The sequence below is a fragment of the Archocentrus centrarchus genome, chromosome 4, assembly GCF_007364275.1.
Source record: "Archocentrus centrarchus isolate MPI-CPG fArcCen1 chromosome 4, fArcCen1, whole genome shotgun sequence".
NCBI classification, from domain to species: Eukaryota; Metazoa; Chordata; class Actinopteri; order Cichliformes; family Cichlidae; genus Archocentrus; species Archocentrus centrarchus.
The window spans coordinates 19252940-19272332 of NC_044349.1; the positions used below are offsets into that span (position 1 = coordinate 19252940).

General features: G+C 40.8%; 2 protein-coding genes across 2 annotated transcripts; one reads left to right on the forward strand and one right to left on the reverse strand.

Moving 5' to 3' along the window:
- The first annotated feature begins 3024 nt into the window (after positions 1-3024).
- cpox (coproporphyrinogen oxidase) lies at positions 3025-7991 on the forward strand. The gene is made up of 7 exons (XM_030727565.1): positions 3025-3773; positions 3926-4069; positions 4149-4259; positions 4386-4527; positions 5720-5938; positions 7212-7316; positions 7412-7991. The coding sequence occupies exons 1-7, from the start codon at positions 3206-3208 to the stop codon at positions 7494-7496; spliced, it is 1374 nt and encodes a 457-aa protein (XP_030583425.1). The 5' UTR covers positions 3025-3205; the 3' UTR covers positions 7497-7991.
- Positions 7992-8540: 549 nt separating this feature from the next.
- prrg1 (proline rich Gla (G-carboxyglutamic acid) 1) lies at positions 8541-14981 on the reverse strand. Its single transcript, XM_030727569.1, has 4 exons — positions 14880-14981; positions 14100-14140; positions 13100-13260; positions 8541-10867 (listed from the first exon to the last, which is right to left on the reverse strand). The coding sequence occupies exons 2-4, from the start codon at positions 14107-14109 to the stop codon at positions 10406-10408; spliced, it is 633 nt and encodes a 210-aa protein (XP_030583429.1). The 5' UTR covers positions 14110-14140; positions 14880-14981; the 3' UTR covers positions 8541-10405.
- Between the last annotated feature and the right edge of the window lie 4412 nt (positions 14982-19393).

Below are 19393 nucleotides of genomic sequence, written 5' to 3' on the forward strand. Positions count from 1 at the left end.
CATATTGCAACTAATTAGGTTAACTGGCATCAGGTCAGTAATATGAGGGGGCATAAAAAGAGTATCTTAGAGAGGCAGAGTTTCTCAGAGGTAAAGATGAGCAGGCTCACTAATCCCAAAATAACTGTATCTACAAACTGTGGAAGAGTTTCAGAATAATGTTCCACAATGTAAATTTGTGAAGACTTTGAATATCTCAGACTTTGTATCTCAGTACATAATATCATCAAAAGATTCTGAGAGTCTGGAGAAATCTCTGTGTGCAAGGGACAAGACCAAAAATCAGCAATGGATGCCCTCAGACAGCACTGAATTAAAAGCATGATTGTGTCATGGAAATCACTGCTCGGATTCAGGAGCACTTCCAGAAATGTGAATGCAGTTTGCCGTGCCAGCCACAAATGCAAAGAAATGTCACTGTCTTCTCTGGGCCAAAGCTGGAGTTGGCACCTTGCACATCTGGAAATACAGGTTTCAGAGTAACATATGCTTTCATCCAGGTAGCACCTTTTTCAGTGAAAACCTTGTATATTTCAGCAGGACAATCCTAAACTTCATACTGCATTGATTAAAACAGCATGACTCCACAGCAGAAGAGTCTGGGTGATGAACTGGTCTTCCTGCAGTACAGACCTTTCATCAGTTTCATCAGTTGAAAACATTTGGAGCATAATAAAACAGCAAGTACAAGAAAGCAGAGCCAGGACTGCTGAGCAGCTGGAATCCTCTATCAGACAAAAATAGGACAACATTCCTGGAAACGGGATGTTTACAGACTGTTATTAAAAGAGGAGGGGATACACAGGGGATACACAGCGGTAAACATGGCCCTGTGCCAACTTTTTTGAGATATGTTGCTGCCATCAAATTCAAAATAAGCTAATATTTTTTCTTAAAATGCTACATTTTCCCAGTTTAAACAGTTTATATTTTTCTATGTTCTATTGTGTATGAAATATAGATTTATGATATTTGCAAATCATTGCATTCTGTTTTTATTTATATTTTACATGGTGTCCAAACTTTTTTGGAATTGGGGTTGTATTAAACTAAAAAAAAAAAAAAAAAAAATGGCATGCAGGCAATAAAAAAATCAGGCAATAGATAACAGATTAAGAAGTGTCAAGTGGGCAGAGAAAAGAGAACATTCACAAGGGACACATTTATTTCCCACCACTGCTCTAATGAGGAAAGAAAAAAGATGGGTTTAAGACAAACTTTAAAAGTGGACAGTGAAGGGGCCTCTCTCACATGCAAAGGCAAGTTACTGCACAGTTTAGGATAGAAAAAACGATAGAAAAAGCTCTGTCTCCTCTGAGCTTCCTTCTGAGCTTCAGCGGGTCTGCTGACCTGAGAGACCGACAAGGTATGTACTGTAGGGGTGAAGAAGCTCAGAGACGTACGGTGGGGCAAGACTGGAAGAAACCTCCAGCAGAACCAGGCTCAGGGAGGGCAGTGATCTGGCTGGAGGTGAGGGGAGAGAGACAGGACAAAAGACATGCTGTGGAAGAGAGCCAGACATTAATAATAGCAACACTCAGCATTAATGATTACATGCTGAGTGTTGTATAAACACATGGAGAGTGAAAAGAGGTGTACACTAATTGCATCATGGGAATCCCCCGACAGCCCAAGCCTATTACAGCATAACTAAGGGTCACTTGATCCAGCCCTTCGTCGAGTTACTTGAAACAACTGGAGGGACCACACCTCAATCGGACTGCTGGCCTCTTTGACCCCACCAAACCCCTTCCCTCATCCCTTCCTACTTTGAATATGCATCCTTGTTTTGTTTTTTTTCTTTATCTATCACACCCCTCCACTTTGTCTCAACCCTTCCCCTAACGTTTTTCTGTCTACCCCACCCTTAATTCATCCCTCCTCCTCACCATCCTGTCTCTATCCACCGTCACCATCCCTTTACTTTACCTCTTATCTGTCCACCTCCACATAACCCCTGTTTCTTTTCTTCACCCCCACCCTCTTTGTTATGCTCCTGTCTTTCCTGTATCACTATCAGCCCCCTTCTTAACTCCTGTACTCCTAACTGCTTCTTGTTTAAGTGTTCAGAGACTAGTACTGAAGCCTCACAGAAACACGTCCACCTCCACCTGTGCAGCTCACTGTACAAATGAGTCATTATTTCTGACATCTTTAATATATCAGCTAGTTGTCCATTTACCTTTGGTCCACTTCAAATGAAGAGGTGAAATTTCCAGACCCATCCTCCATTTTGCATGCAAATACCTTTTAATTAAAGCCAAGAACCTGCATTTTATTAAAATAACAAACAGCACTGAAACAAATATGGACCTAACTGTAAGTTTTGAATTTGATAACATTAAATATAATATTGAAACCATTAAAAATTGCATGGCAAAATCAGTGCTGTAAAAGATGCTGAAATTGTTCAGGCACTCTGTTCTCCGTCTTTTAGTGGGCTTGTGCAGGTCATACGCAGCTGAAGTGCTATAACCAAATCAACAGTGAACATTACAGTTAGAAATTTGAGTTGGACTATGAAACCAAAGACATTATAATTAAAACTGCTGAAGACATTTTAATCCATCATAACTAAAAAAAAGAATCATAGCTGAAGATATGACAGTGAGTTTTTTTATCATTGCTCACTTACTCTTTTTCTTGGCGAACCTGAATATTGTGATTCTGGCTTACTTACACAGAGTTAGAGCTTAAGTAAACATTAATGTCATTAGTAACACTATTTTTAGACTCCTTTGGTTTAACTTTTGAATTACACCTCACATTTCAACTCATATTTGTCATGTTTCTCACTTTAATCGCATTGACCGATGATTGTACTGTGGTGCCAGTTAGACAATCAATTTATTGTATTTCATAACTCATCGGTAAAAAGTAATACTGCTGTCTGGTATGAGAAATAGAGGTCCTTAAATTCCTCCTAAACCCGGACGTCCTTTAATGCAACGTTCGTGTACTGCACTGAACTCTGGGTGTTGAAGTTTTATGTAGGCTTTCACCATTCTGAGCTGCACCGCGATAACGAAGAACGACATTTCCCATGTTACCTTTATCGCTTTTGACAAACCACGCCCCTTCAACTAAAGCATGACTGATATCACGTAGGTAGGTGAAACTTCCGACACAGTTTTGAGTAGTTAATGAGAGCATACTGACAGGCCGTGGCAGGAAACACTGAGAGAGAATCGGGGTTCTTTTACAGATGGCTACCATTCTTTTTTACTCGGTAAACAAAACGGCTCAGACTACGGCGAGACGGTGTTTAGGTTCTCAGTTAAAGGGGCTCGCTAGTGCTGGAGAGTCACTTTCGCCTTTATCCTCCGCTCACAGTCGCTCAGTGCCGTTGCTTACGGGGACGAGATGGCTTTCGAGGGGTACCAAAGTGAGGTTCATGTCCCACGGGACTGCAGGCAGGTCTGCATCTGGGAAAACCAGGAGGGGAGCACTGGCGCTCGGCGGAGCCGCGGCTGTAACAGCAGCAGCGGCCGTAGCGGGGTTTTTAGCTAACACTGATCACTTCCAGCGCGCAGAGATGGCAACAAGGGTCCCCCGAACCGCTAAGGAGACTGAGGAAGAAGGGGACATCCTGGAGAGATGCCGGGGGTTCATGTCTCCGCCGGTGACCGACATCAATGTGCTGCAGGAGAGGAAAGATGAAATGCGCACGAAGATGGAGATGCTGATCATGGAGACCCAGGCCGAGTTCTGCAAAGCTCTGGAGAAGGTGGACGGTGGGAAGTTCAAGGTGGACCGGTGGGATAGGAAGGAAGGTAAGGCGCTCCTGCTTGGCATGTTTATTTCATACATTTGAACCTCGAACCTTCAAGACGTCAGTAGGCACGATGTATACCTTTGTATGCAATGTAATATGATTAGATATGCGAAAAGATAAACAACAATAAACTGACTGTGTCTGTGTCAGGTGGTGGAGGCATCAGTTGTGTGATGCAGGATGGAAAGGTGTTTGAGAAGGCAGGTGTCAATGTGTCAGTGGTGTCTGGGAACCTGACAGAGGAGGCCGCAAAGCAGATGAGGAGCAGAGGAAAGGTCCTCAAAGGGAAAGATGGTGAGTTTTGATTACTGATATTTGCACTGCTTAAAGCAGTTTAAACTTTTAATATTCTAAACGTTGTCTTTTTTCCCAGGTAAGCTGCCTTTTGTTGCCATGGGAGTGAGCTCCGTTATCCATCCAAAGAACCCCCATATTCCCACAGTGCACTTCAACTATAGATACTTTGAGGTTGAAGAGGAAGATGGTAAGCATTAGTCCTTTATGTCAGCAGTTGTCTCTCGGTGTCAGTGACACTATTGAGTGCGTGAATGAATGATAACCCTTGTTTCTTTTTTCCTTGTCTGTCTTGTGTCTTGTGTTTTTGTTCCAGGCTCTAAGCAGTGGTGGTTTGGTGGAGGCACAGACCTGACTCCAGTGTATATTGATAAGGAAGATGCCTTTCACTTCCACAAAACCCTGAAGGATGCCTGTGACAAGCACCACCCACAGCACTACCCCGACTTTAAGAAATGGTGCGGTTTGATTAGTCCTGCGTTTGTCTCCTCCGGGTTGTATGTGTGTGTGTGTCCTTCAGCACGTATGCATGTGTGCGCCTGAATTCTGCATGTGGATTTACGCTGGGTGTATCCCCACTGTGGAGCGATGATAAGAGGAAGTCTTTGTCTTAAATCTGCAGTTGCAGAAAAACCGTTAGTCAGGGAATGACCTCCATGGGTAGGGGGAAAGGATGGGTGTGGTTTATCTGCTGTTGCTGGTATGAAAGTCAAATTCTCTTAATCTAAAGTTACATTTAAGGAATAATGGGATGGTTTTGATAAAGATGCCTGTCTTGTTGAGAAGATTGATACCACTCATATAAATATAACACTTCAGACAGCAACAGGCAACTTGAGCTAAACCCTTGGCAGATTTCTTATTTTATTTTATATTTTTTTGCAAATAGATAAATGTTTCCATCTGTATGAAACCTTAGTTTACTATGTCCCAGCTTAAGCTTTATATGTAATGGGCAGACATGCTATCCCATTCCCTCTCTCTATAGATATGCTCTCAATTGACTTGGTGTTACTTCATTTATACTGATAGTATTTTTGATAACAATATTCTGTGATTTAAGAATCCAATATATTGACCTATTTTCATTTTTTTCTTTTTGTTGCACAAAACATAAACAAAATTCCCTAACCTTTAGATAGAGCCTTTATTAATCCTTTGCAGGAAACTATATATGCTATGTTATTTATTAGTCCTTATTAAGATAATACTGTTTTTCTTTTTTTTTTTTTATTGTCACAACAAATTGTGGGTTACTCATTTACACTCTGCCTTACTCTGCTCAGATTAGCTGGTGGTTGTGTTGCCTTCAGGGAAATTGCAGAGTGCCCTCTGGTGGACAAACTGTACAACATCAGCACTCATAACAGAGTTGAATAGTGTTTTTCCCCCTCTCTTCTTTACTTTTTATTAATTTTTTTTGCAGTTTTAATTTTCATTTATCAGCAGTTATAAAAACCCATACCAGTATATAGTGAAATAGCCAATATTGGCCTTTAAATCCTAGATGATATATAGGACTTTCAGTAGTTGTCCTTATATTATTTATTTAGATATTAGTTTTGTCTGATTATATTGTTTCAGATGTAGTTCTTCTTGGTGTTTATTTGTAAAATAATAATTTTGCAATCCAGTGATTCTTGTATCCAGGTGTGATAGATACTTCTACGTTCGCCACAGAGGAGAGAGCCGCGGTATAGGAGGGATCTTCTTTGACGACCTGGACTCCCCGAATCAGGAGGAGGTGTTCAGCTTCGTCAAGAGTTGCGCCCGCACTGTGGTGCCCTGCTACCTGCCCATTGTATACAAACATCTCAATGATTCCTTTACTGATGAGGAGAAGGACTGGCAGCAGGTGCGACGAGGCAGGTGAGTAAGAGCCCATTTGATGGCATCAGTGTTAAAGGGCAGAGATCTAAAAGTCTGATCTTTACCATAGATTTCTTTGTTGAAGTCTATCATGGCATGAACAAGACTTCTGAGGTCTTTAAAGAAAAAGAGTTGTCCATGCTCATCTTGGCTGGAAAAGTTACCTTTTATGCCATAATGGTTCCACTGGTGAAGCAACTGGTTTGGATTTAAATCAGCAAATTCTAAACAAAAATGTCCAGACATGTGTCTGAAGTGAATCTCAAGAGAAAGTGGGTCACGTATGAACACAATGACCCTCAGCATATACGTCTTCATACCATAGAAGAGTAAAAGAAGAACAAAGAGAATGTTTTGGAGCTTCTGCTCTGGAGCATCCCAGAGCAGAAGCTGTTCTGTACGGAGGAATAGGCTGGAATTCCTGCAGTCCCACATGCAGGTCTGAACAACAGAAATGTTGCAGTTGTTTACTGAAAGCAAAGGCTTACGTACTTTTGCACCTCGTAGATAAGGAAAATTGGCTCATTTTCCTCAACAAGTAAATATCAGAGTCTAACGCTGTTGCTTCATTTGTTTAGTTGGGTTCTCCTTTAAGAATGTTTTAGTTCAAATTAATGTCAATTGATAATAGTCAAAAGTTCACAGACATTTTTTCAAGTAATTATTTCCCAGAGATTTTGTAAGGTTATCTAGACTACTCTTAGGTTTAAGATTCTCATGTGTTCAGTCTCTCTTTAATTGTATGATTCAGCTACTTATAATAAAGAGTTCTGGTGTGGCCTCAGAATGAATGCACAGCCAGTGTGATCTGAAGCTGGTGCAGCGCTCAGTGGAGAGTCATCTAATTGGAGACTAACAACACAGTGATTGACCTAAAGGGCTGGTGTAAGAATGGGAAGTACAATAGTAAGCTAGAACCCTGGACAGCAGTTAGATGGTTCAGATGAAGATGGTATCAATGAGCCTGTGGTCCATCACCGGTAAGCTGAACGTTTGTGATTCTGGAGCTGGTTAAGCGGAAGATAATGGATGGATATTTCTGGAACTGAAAACAAACATATATTGACTTAATTAGCAGCACCTAAATGCATCAGCATGGGGGACCTTCATTTATAATTCATTGCTTTTAGAAGTGTACATATATAAAGATGATGAAATCAAATGTATTTTTATACAGAAAGCGAAATACAGTAAAAATAAAGCAAAACTTGAATTCAATGTACCATAAAACTTAAATTTTGAGTCTACAGTGATCACGTGCATGTGTTTGTAGATATGTGGAGTTCAATCTGGTGTATGACAGGGGAGTGAAGTTCGGGCTGGCCACCCCTGGCTCAAGAATCGAGAGCATCCTCATGTCCCTCCCCCTCACCGCCAGGTAAGCTAATGCCTCTTTAATGCACTGCTTGTACCTCTCTTGTGTAATGAAAGTAAGCTGTGTTGTGTGGTAACAGATTCGCTCTTCATCCTCAGGTGGGAGTACATGCATGAGCCTGCCAAAGGCACTCGGGAAGCTGAGATGCTGGATGCGTTACGAAACCCCAAGGACTGGGTGTGAACAGAGCACCCATGGGTTTAGGTGTCAGTATGGACAAAACATGCAGGGAACCGTCTTTGTTGTATTTTATAATGCTGAGCTGTTTGACCAGCTTGGCAACATTTAAATCTGCTTTTATATCAACTGACGTCATCTGAAGACTATTTTCTATTTCCTTTTGTCAAACGTTAAACTTAATCCCAAATTCTGACGCAATGATGAGAAACCGTGCTGTCGAACTCCGTTCATGAGCTTTGTGCCATTGGTTACTGCCTGACAAAGTAAAGCAAATAATGTGACTTAAGAGGTGACCTCCTTTCAGGTCATCTTACCCTTCCATTGTGCTCCTCTTAACAGGTGTTTGTGTGCGCTTTTGGGGTCTCCCCCCCCATGCCTGTGCTAAATGTGGCTTGCTCTTCTTGAAACTGTCAGTTCTTCTGTAACCCTGAAAGGGGGCAAACTGAGCCACTGTGTCAACTTTGCTATCTAATGTTAATAAAGGCTAGTTTCAATGTCCCAAGTGCACATGTCTATTTTTATTTATTTATTTTTTTGCCAAAATAAGAATTAACTGCTCTCTATTGAGGTCCATTTACATTCTGGTTGGTCTTTGATTTGTGGTTAATGAGTCATTCTATGGTTTGAACAGCAGTAAACAATACTCGGATTTTAAATCATGTCCCAGAGAGAGGATGAATGTGAATCACAGGCCAGGTGGCCAAATGGAAACAGAAGAATCTGTCCAAAACACATTAGTTTGTACCATCTGCCTTATTTTTCCCCCCATTCTAAGCTGCATTTTCTCCTCTTGTTCCATTTAGTAGAAAGTGGAGATCAGTTACCACTGGACACATTTGGATTCCTTCTTCTGCATAAATCGTTGTCTCTCATTCCTTTGATCCAGTTGTGATAGACTAAAAACACTTAGCAATGTATCATTTTGTCCTTTGTGAATAACGATACTTGGGGGAGTCCAGCGATGAAGAGAAGAACTGTGGAAGCGACTTCAAATGCTCATCCAAACACACTGAAAATGTTCTGAGACACTGAAAGATTAATGCAGTGTGTAGCACATTTTTAAATATTTTATTACAAATTAATTCAAGCTTTTGCACAAGTGAAAGATTTATAACAAGCTCCCTTGCTTTTAGTGTTATATAATGCTTTTTGTTTGATAAGGCATTGTAAAAACAGGGTTCTGTAAGTAGCAGTACAACAAGTGCAACCAAAACGGCTACCTCTACCAGCACGACTCAGCTCGGTGTCATACCAAGTGCTGAGGTTCACAGGTCAAGTCACAAAAGTACAGTGCTCAAAGTCTGCTATGTCTGGAAAGGAACTGTGTGACATTTATCAGTATTAGTGGAAATCTATTTGGTTTTAGAGTGTATGCAGCAGCATTGCATATAGACTGAGCACTTTTCAGATTACGATGTCATTGTTACTGCTGAGTGACACAGCAAATGTGAAACCAGACTGTCCTACTTTTCATTAAACAGCTCAGTTTAAGTTGAACACAAAGTATCCTCATTAATTCACAACCCACTATTCTATGGTTACATAAACACCAATGCATTCACTGCCTTTTTAATTCTGTGTATATATATATAAAAAAAAAATTTAAAAAAATCAGCCTTACTGTAATGTTTGCACACAGTCTACACACATTTACATAGATACACATGCTAAACACAGACTTTATCCATAGTGATGTTAAATACAGAATCTCCCCACCTTCCCCTGATAACCCTTTCCCCACCCCAAAGCTCCTCTCTCTACTGCTTTCTGTCCCACATTCATGTGCAAGTCACTCCACCGTTAGTAAAAGTAGCACAGCTACAGCGTCACATCCAGAACGTACATTTGCTGGTGGGGTGGTGGTGGGGGGGGGTGTCACAGTTAAAGCGGGCTCTGAGCAGCTGTCAGCGACCCACCAGTGGTCCTGGGCCGGTGAGCCCTGAGCATTAAACAATGCAGAGACAGCTCTAACCTCGTGAGGACAGGCTGAACTACATGCATTACCAGAATAAAAGCTCGTGACACATATACAAAACAGTGACCCTTTCATAACTGGTGTCCTTAGCTTAAACTTCAGTACAAAAAACATTCAAAAGTGTATACTGAAGATGGACCGCTGCTTTGGTTTGGCAAGTTACCCATTTTAACATGTTTAAAAGGCATATTATCTATTTACGGGTAAAACCCTCATACAAGCCACCTGCAGGCTACCTGCCCACCACAAAAAGCTGAAGTAAATGGGAGAATAATTTCCTTTTGCAAGTTAAATTCTCTGATACTTCCATGATTTAGTCATGATGTAAAATTTTGCAAAGCTTTAAGATGAAAAACAAACTTTTTTTGGACAACAAAGTATTCGAATTAAAAATAAAAATTAGGTACAAAATAGCTGACATTGACTGCTCGGGTCTTTAATTTATTTACAAAGGGACCCTGTACAATATTAACATAAATGTTACCATTTGATGCATTGTACCAGAGCTATCTTAAAGCTACAAATTAGTACCAACCTTCACTAAAGCATCAGTCCAACACCTGTATACACTTAACACAAATCATTTTTCCTTCGTTCCACATGCAACATATGCTATGCTTACTGAGTGAATTTGTTACTGTAGCTGATACAGTATAAGGAAATGCAGCAGTGTATTGCCTGGTTTTGGTACTGCACCATCACTTCCTTCTTCTTGCTATCACTTCATTGCCATGAGGTTATTGCCATTTTCTTTTTGTTTTTCTTCCCTTTTCTTCTCAGCAATAATCATTGCATCCACTGGCCCAACAGTTATTAGTGTTTGTTATATATGTTGAATGGGGAAGGCTGGTGAAACCACAGCAGTGGCACTTCTAAACAATAAGATGGTCTTAGTGTGGGTTATGACTTTCATTAGGGTGGTGGTTAAAAAACACATTCACTTCCCTTGGCCACCGTTGACACTAGCAGAACTGTTGTTGACTATATCGTCATACTGTGGGGGTGGCTCCGTCTCTATTTGGACGTCTGTATGGCCCACAGCCTCCTCGTAAGATGGCGGCGGGTCGCCAGCGCTTCCTCGCCCTGATGTAATCTCTGAGCCTGGATACGCCGGGCTGCTGTGGATGCTGAGTTCTGACTGATCTCCGTGGTAATCCCTCCCCCAGTGGTCCATAGAGACCACCGACAAGACGTGGTTGTGATGCGAATGTCCCATGCTGGGGCTGCGCTGTGAGCGTTTGCGGGAGTGGCAGCGCCACACAATGATGGCGACGGCAGCGATGATGGCCACAACCAGCAGCAATGGCACGATCAAGTAGAGAGAGTGGATTCCGCCCACCGTTGACTCCAGCCCTCCAGGCGGACTGCTTTCACGCACATATTCTTCCCAGAAACGTTTCTGCAGAGAACATCCATGTTGTCAAAATACATGCCAAAAGTACACATGCTGCCTACTGCCTGTATTTTTCTCGATTACTGCAACACAAAGGAAGTAGACAGTAACACACGCACGCACGCACGCACGCACACACGCACGCACACACGCACGCACGCACACACAAAAAAGAAAAAGAAAAAGAGAAACAGTTCACATGATTGTGCACATCCATCTGCGTGACTTAGCACAGGGATGCACTTGGCTGTTCTTCCTGCTGATTGCGATCATTTCCTGAAAAAACACCCACATTCCACTCTTGGCACAGGATATCACTGCTGGGCACATGAACTCTACAAAATATCAGTTTTACTTAGGGTGGCTGCCATGAGTTACTTTGAAGCAGTGATGCCGATTTGTGGATTTTAGCTCCAAATGGGAGCCATGGAGATGTTTTCAGCAGTTTCCAGCCAGCCATATATCGGTTAAAAGAATCAGGATAATGAAGGAGCCTCAACTTAAAGTTGTTTCGTTACAGGAAAAATATCAGTCACCACAATAGGAAACTGTTTAATGTTTAAAAAAAAAAAAAAGAAAACATGTGGTTCATGTACAGTTGTGTTCAAAATAATAGTAGTCCAACATGACTAACCAGATCAATCAATATTTTTGGTAGAAATCATATTACTACACAGCAAATAATTTACCAGTAGGTGTAGTAGAGTCATAGAAAACCAACAGACCCAACATTCATGACATGCCTGCTCCTGAGTCTGTGTAACTGAATAATTAATTGAAAGGCGTGTGATCAAAAAAATAGCAGTATAGAGTCCAATCAGTGAGGTCAACACATGTTGTACAAGCATTTCTCACTGAAAACCTGAGAAAAATGGGCCATTCCAGACATTGTTCCAAAGAACAGCGTTCTCTGATTAAAATGTTGATTGGAGAGGGGAAAACATATAAAGAAGTGCAGAAAACAACAGGCTGCTCGGCTAAAGTGATCTCCAGTGCTCTAAAATGGAAAGCAAAGCCAGAGAGACATGGACGAAAACGGAAGGCTACCATTCAAATGGATCGAAGAGTACCCAGGATGGGAAAGACTCAGCCAATGATCAGCTCCAGGGTGATCAGAGACAGTCTGATGTTACCTGTGAGTACTGTGACAATTAGAAGATGCCTGTATGAGGCTAATCTGCTGGCAAGAGGCCCCCATAAAGTCCCACTGTTAAAAAAAAAAAAAAAAGGCATGTGCTGAAGAGGTTACAATTTGCCAAAGAATACATTGACTGGCCTGTAGAGAAATGTAGAAACATTTTGTGGACTGATGAAAGTAAGATTGTTCTTTTTGGGTCCAAGGGCCCCACAGAGACCCTAAACACTGAATTCAAGCCACAGTACACAGTGAAGCATGGTGGTGCAAGCATCATGATATGGGGATGTTTCTCTTACTATGGTGTCGGGCCTATTTATCGCATACCAGGGATCATGGATCAGTTTGCATATATCAAAGAGGAAATGCTCTTGAAATGGGTGTTTCAACAAGACAAAGACCCCAAACACACAAGTAAGCGAGCAGCATCTTGGTTCCAGACCAACAAAATGAAAGTTATGGAGTGGTCAGCCCAATCTCCGGACCTTAATCCAATAGAAAACTTGTGGGGTGACATCAAAAATGCTGTATTGAGGCAAAACCAAGAAATGCAGAGGAATTGTGGAAAGTTGTCAAATCATCCCAGGTTGGAATACCTGTTCACAGGTGCCAGAAGTTGGTCAACTCCATGCAACACAGATGTGAAGGAGTTCTCAGAAACAGTGCTTATGGTGCTAAATATTAGTGTCACAGCCTTCTAAACTTAAATGGCCACAACAATTAGTTTAGTGGAATGCTAATTCCTAAAGATTTTTCAGTTCATAAAGTGAATATTTGAGTTTATAAAGAAAAATGCAGACACTGCTATTTTTTTGAAAAGCCCAACATTAATTTTTCTTAATTTCCTGTAAAGTAATTGGAAAATGTATACATTTTTCTACATGTTTTGATTTAGAATATAATGTGCAGTGTCCCCAGTGCCTGTAAATAAAACCTCTTATATGGATTCTGAGCTTTATTCATGTTTTTGAATGCACTGTTATTATTTTGAACACAACTGTAAGTGCCCACACAATATGTGGCAGGTGCTTTAATGTGTTCTGCTTCTTTGTTCTTGTGTGTATTGTCTTCTACAGTAATGTGAGATCTCTTTTATGCCTCACCGTCTTCTCTTCATTCTCAAAAGCTTCCCGGGCCTCCTCATAGGTGCAGGTCTCCTCCCGGCACTCCCTCTGTATGTTACCCTGCTTCATCTCCTCCAGAAAGAAGTTGGCCCTGCGCAGCCTCCGCAGCACTGAGTGGGCTGCTTCTGCTGGCAGGAACACTGAAACGAAGGAAACGGCAGTTGAGTGGAGAAAGGAGATAAAAAGGGGAAGTAAACAGAGTAGGGGAAAGGATATAAGATTGAGAAAAGTGTGAGGAAAGAACAAAAAAAAAAAAAAAAAAAAGAAAAAAAAGAAAAAGAGCATGAATCAACAAGCAGAGAGGAAAAGGAGTGAAGAAAACAAGAATGCAAGGGAGCGAACAGCATGGGCGAGGAATTAGGAGTGTACTGAAAGTGAGGCAAAAAGCATAGAGATGCTGGAAAAAATATTTTAGAAAAATAGGGAGAGGGAGAGAGGTGGGGAGTGAAACAAAGGCAGCAGAGAAGAGCCGAGTGCTGCTCAGTGCCCACATTTCTACATAAAAACAAAAGCTCCTTTGATTTAGGCATCCGTCACTGAGCCAAATAAGAGATACTGGAAGAGTGGACTGAACAGACAAGGTTCCCCTCTGTTTCACACATCCAGAACATAAACATAAACTCTCCCGAAGAACATGCACACCAAATGCCACAACATGCCCAAATGAACAATTAATAGCTGCCTGCGTGACTCATAACTTGAGGAATGTGAACAACACAAAACTTAAAAGCAGACGAAATAGACAATGTGAAAGAAAACAGGAAATTCCCCTAGGAGAGAATGGGAATTGTTACTGTATTAAAAGAACAAAAAAAAAAAAAAAAAAAAAAAAAAGTTTACTTGTGTGGGACAATGATGAAAACACAACAGAAAAAAAAAAAAAAAAAAAAAAAAAAAAAGCAGCGGTGATTTCTGATTTTTTTTTTTTAAATGAGTGGTTAAATCCATGTTTATGTCTCTGCTCGTGGAGTAAACTTACCACTCCCCATGATTCCTGCGGGTCTGTTTAGGGAGATTTATCTGTAAAAAAAACAAAAACAAACATGCACTAAGGTTCAGCTTTGAAACCGATGATACAAGTGAGACGATAATTAACTAGAACTACACCCTTTCCTCTGTTCTCTCACTATTTTGAATACAACACAGTGACCAATAATAAAGGAGGTCATTTCTCTCTCCCTCACACACACACACACACACACACACACACACACACACACACACACACAACATGAAGCAGATCACCTGTTATCTCGAGAAATTTCTCACACATCTTATCAAAATTCTCATACAGACTGAGGGAAACATTTTTAAACAGGCTGACGGTAAAAGGGCGTTGCTGTGCTGTGACCATGAGACATCCATGACTAAAGTGACAGCGACCAATGGCGGCTGCTGGCCAGCGCTACTCATGGATGTGTTACAGGAATCCAAAAATAGATGACCATCAGCAGAAACACCCATCACAAAGCGCCACTGCCCCAAACAATCACTGGAGAGACGGCACTGTTACCTACTCTCCATCGTGGCTGCTAACGGTCTTAATCTGGTTTGGTTAGGTGAACGTGAGAGGGTTAGCGTTCAGTGTGCTGACAAGTTGTTCAGTGAGACCACAGAGCCTTCACATTTGGATTCAATTTAGCCACCAACACGGAATTCAAACGGCCCAGTTAACAGACAAAGAGGTCGAGAGAAAGATGTCGCTGTCTTGTCGAAAGCATCTGTTACTATAAACAGCAAGCGTATCACTTGTACTTACGTTTTTCTCGTCCCCAAATACGCGTATAGTCGACCATTCGTCTCCACCGGTACCTGAAAGATTTGTTAGGCACAACGCGCAGGCGCACGGCTATAATGGCCCTACGAACAGCTCCATCCCCTGAGTTAAAGAGACAGACCAGACCACAGTCATAAATATATATAGTATATATACTATAGTAAGTGAAATAGTTCTTATTTTCCCCATCCTTTGCAAGGTTAACTAAAACTAAACTGAAATCTGAACCGAGATTTGAAAAAAGAATACATTTTTGTTAACTAAAATAAAAATGTAAAAAAAAAAAAAACAGGCTTCTGAAAAAAATTAATTAGCTGAAATTATTTTGTGAACTAAAATAAAATAAAATAAAAATATAGAGGAAATATTTTTAGTTTTAGTTAATTTGGTCAAATTTGTTATCACAAGTTGCCTGGTGAGGTTTTGATGGATGTGTCTATTGGGATTTCGAGTAAACTGCTTTCAAAAGCGTCTGTGTTTTTATTGTAATAATGTACTGATTTTCCTAATTCTTGCCTCCTTATTCTTTTGCCTAATTCTGTGCCCTCCATACAATAATAATCAAAAAGACTAAAACTAACACTGAAACTAATAAAAAAAAAAACTACACAATTTCTAACCATAAAAACTCAACTGAAACAAGCAAACCTAGACTGAAAACTAAGCAAAACCAAACAGATTTAAAAACAAAAAGTGGAAACAAAAGAAATCATTAGAAAATACAAAATTATAAGGCCGGCGGTAGCATAGGACAAGGGTGGGCTCAGCCCACCCAAATCTGATTCTTGCCCACCCAATTAAAACCTCCCATACCGCCTGCGGGCAGCGAAAGGTCCTCCCATCAAGCTACGGCTACAATAGTTTTTATTTTCCACACTTTGACTTTCTCACACTCTGATTCAGGGCTGCGCCCTCTCGGTTCGTGATTTTCCTTAATCTGGGTCACACTCTAGTTTCCGTGTTAATATTTTTACTAATTTTTACCATGAGCATGTATCGCTCCTATCAGTAAGTCTAGCCCTGGAGTATCCCCAACAGCTCCCGCTGCTGCCCGTGCTGAAATATCTCCCCCTGAGCGGGTTACCTGCTCCGTGTCCTCCTCTGTCCGATCAGCAGACAATCTGCTGACTAGTTTCTCTGCATGTAATAGCACAAGCACCCCTGATGCTAGTCCCACTCTAGCCACATCCCCAGACCTAAAGCAGGTCCTTCCTCTGGCCATTTCAGCGCCAGGTCCTACCATTGCGTACCTGAATAGCACTGTGCCCACACAGCCAGCGCTAGCTAACTATCCACAAACGTGCCTTCGCCAATACGTTCCGCTCATTCAACCCGGCGTGGTACCACAGTAGACCTTGGGTGGGATACTCTGTGGCTCGGGACGCATGTTTCTGCTTCCCGAATGAATTTGTCACAAAGTTTGCACAAAAAAAACAGAAGACTGATTTTGTAGTTTTTCACATTTTGCATTTTTTGCAGTTGCTGTTCTCTTTCTGTTGTACTGCTGTATAATAAACAAAAACAAAAAGAATAAAAAAAATATGTATATTCCAGCCACAGAAGGTCACAAATCTGTGTACTTTCTGTGATGTCCCAAGCCCAGATAATTGGAGAGCGTATATATATATCATTGTGTCTACTAGGGCTGTATTCAACCCCCAAAAAACAAATATAGCCTAATATTTTGTGTCTATGTTTATACTTGCCCACCTACATTTTCAGTCTGCCCACCCAACTACAGTGGGCTAGAACCGGGCCTGACTCTGATCCTTTGCAAATTTTTTGTGATCATCCAGTGTAATGCTTTCCTGTTTGCTGTTTATCTATATGATAGCAACAGTTAAACCAATCCCAAATAAGGGTTAAAATCAAGCACCTAGGCATGCAGACTGCTTCTACAAATATTTGGGAAATGTCCTTGCTACTAAATATTCCACAGTCAACTGTTAGTGGCATTATAACAAAGTGGAAGCGATTGGGAATGAGGTGCATGGTAAATAGAGGTCGCCAACTTTCTGCAGAGTCAATCACTACAGACCTCCAAACTTCATGTGGCCTTCAGATTAGCTCAAGAACACTGTGTAGAGCGCTTCATGGAATGGGTTTCTATGGCCAAGCAGCTGCATCCAAGCCTTACATCAACAAGCACAATGCAGTGGTGTAAAGCAACTTTGTGGGAACAGTTTGGGGATGGCCCCTTCCTGTTCCAACATGACTGCACACCAGTGCACAATGCAAGGTCCATAAAGATATGGATGAGAGTTTGGTGTGAAAGAACTTGACTGGCCTGCACAGAGTCCTGACCTCAACCCAACAGAACAGCTTTGGGATGAATTAGAGTGGAGACTGAGAGCCAGGTCCTCTTGTCCAAAAGCAGTGTCTGACCTCACAAATGTGCTTCTGAAAGAATTGTCAAAAATTCCCATAAACACAATCCTAAACCTTGTGGAAAGCCTTCCCAAAAGAGTTGAAGCAGCAAAAGGTGGGCCAACATATTAAAGTAATGTAAGTGAAATGTATGTAAATGTAAGTTTTAAAAACTGATTGTGGTTACTATGGACCCAAATGAGTAAAAAAAAAAAAAAAAAAAAATTGGTGGGGTAGTTAAAGGGTTAAGAATAGGATTTCACTCAAGTTCATATGCGAGTGAAGGCAGATGAGTGAACACTTTGGGTAGTATAGTGTATCTACACTACATGATCAACACAAGCAGAACAATGATACAATTGCAATATACTGCCCACCTGATAACAACAATAATGTAAGTCATATTCACCTTAACGTTGTTTGTTATGTGTTCTCGCTCTTTTTTTAATTATACTCTTTGCCCATTGTAAATAGTGGTATATTACAATGCCACTAACCATTTTTTCTGCATTTATATACAAAAATTAGAAATTTAATTTTCAATTTTGTTGCTAACATGGAAAGGTGTACCATTCAAAATTTAACTTCATTTCCAATCTCAGATCATGAAAATGATTTTAAAATGCATTTTAAGATCAAGAAAACCATCCATTCTCTTTCAGTGAATTTATTCTTAAACATTATATTCATCTCTTGCATTTGCCTGACATTTATTCTCATTTCGTTTTTTGCTCACTTCACCACATTTTCCAATTCCTGATGTCAGAGGAAGATACAACAGTTAATTTCACTTTGTTTCCACATGGTTTAGCTTTTGCTCAGTGTTCTGTGTCAGTCATTTTAAACAGTTCAATCTAAGCATTGATATTTTGTGCCTTGGATGTTCAATCAAATATGCAACTCCAAGCAGTATATTACTACTGATGAGTTTTGTTATTGTGTGTGTGTGTGTGTGTGTGTGTGTGTGTGTGTGTGTGTGTGTGTGTGTGTGTGTGTGTGTGTGTGTGTGTGTGTGTGTGTGTGTGTGTGTGTGTGTCTTACCAAAAGTGTAGGTCGAATGTTCCTGGTGGCAAAGTCTTTCAACATCATTACTGATGAAAACAGATTGTAATCAGGAGAGGCTGGATGGGTAAATGTAAACACACACACACACACACACACACACACACACACACACACACACACACACACACACACACACACACACACACACACACACACACACACACACAATCAAATTAGATTTTTTTTTCCCCATCACAATATAGACCTGCATATAATACCAATCTATTGGTTTGTGAAAATGAAAACTTTTTGTTTTAATCACTATTTCCTTTAATATACTGTGACAGTTACAGTCCATAACTTTTTATTTATGTAACCTAATTTTTCAAGGACTCCAACACAGATGCTGATGGTGCATTTCTAATTAAATGTAGCTATGAAGTTAATTTATTTCAACAATATTCTCATCTATGTGTCCCACAGTGTGCGTTTGTGATCAATATGAATTAAGTCCAAAATTTGTCCCTAGGGATGAAGAATTCACTAAGTTCAATTAGGAAGAACATGAGCAGCCTTCTTGTTGCGAGTGTGTGTGTGTGAGAGAGAGAGGAAGAGAGAGAAAGGAAGAGAGAGAGAGAGAGAGAGAAATAGGGGGCTTAAAATAAATCTATTATGCTTTTCCTTATTTTCTGAAGTGCTTGTACTGTGATCCACTACCTCAGACTGCTCTAAACACTAATCTACACACAGTTTTTCTTCTCCTTGGACCTTCATGATGTCATTGTGAGGGGATGTCCTCAGTAGCATAGCAGCCCCACCCACTTGCTGCTTAAACCTTCTCTTTGGGATGGGCAGCCAATCAGAAAAAAGCTGACTCAAAGGGAAGGTGATCTTAAAGGGAAAGGAGCTAAAACAGCTTGTTTCAGACAGTGGACGAACAAAAGCCCAGTCTTCATCTTTTTCTTGTTTCGGCTGTGACCTTAGGGATTGCCATAATGATTGCTTCAGTCTTACCTGCCTGTCTTCCTCTGCAAATGTCCTCTCTCCTTACATCCATGAATCATCTCTGTGGTCTTCCTCTTTTTCTCTGGCAGCTCCATCTTCAACATTTTTGTCCACTGTAT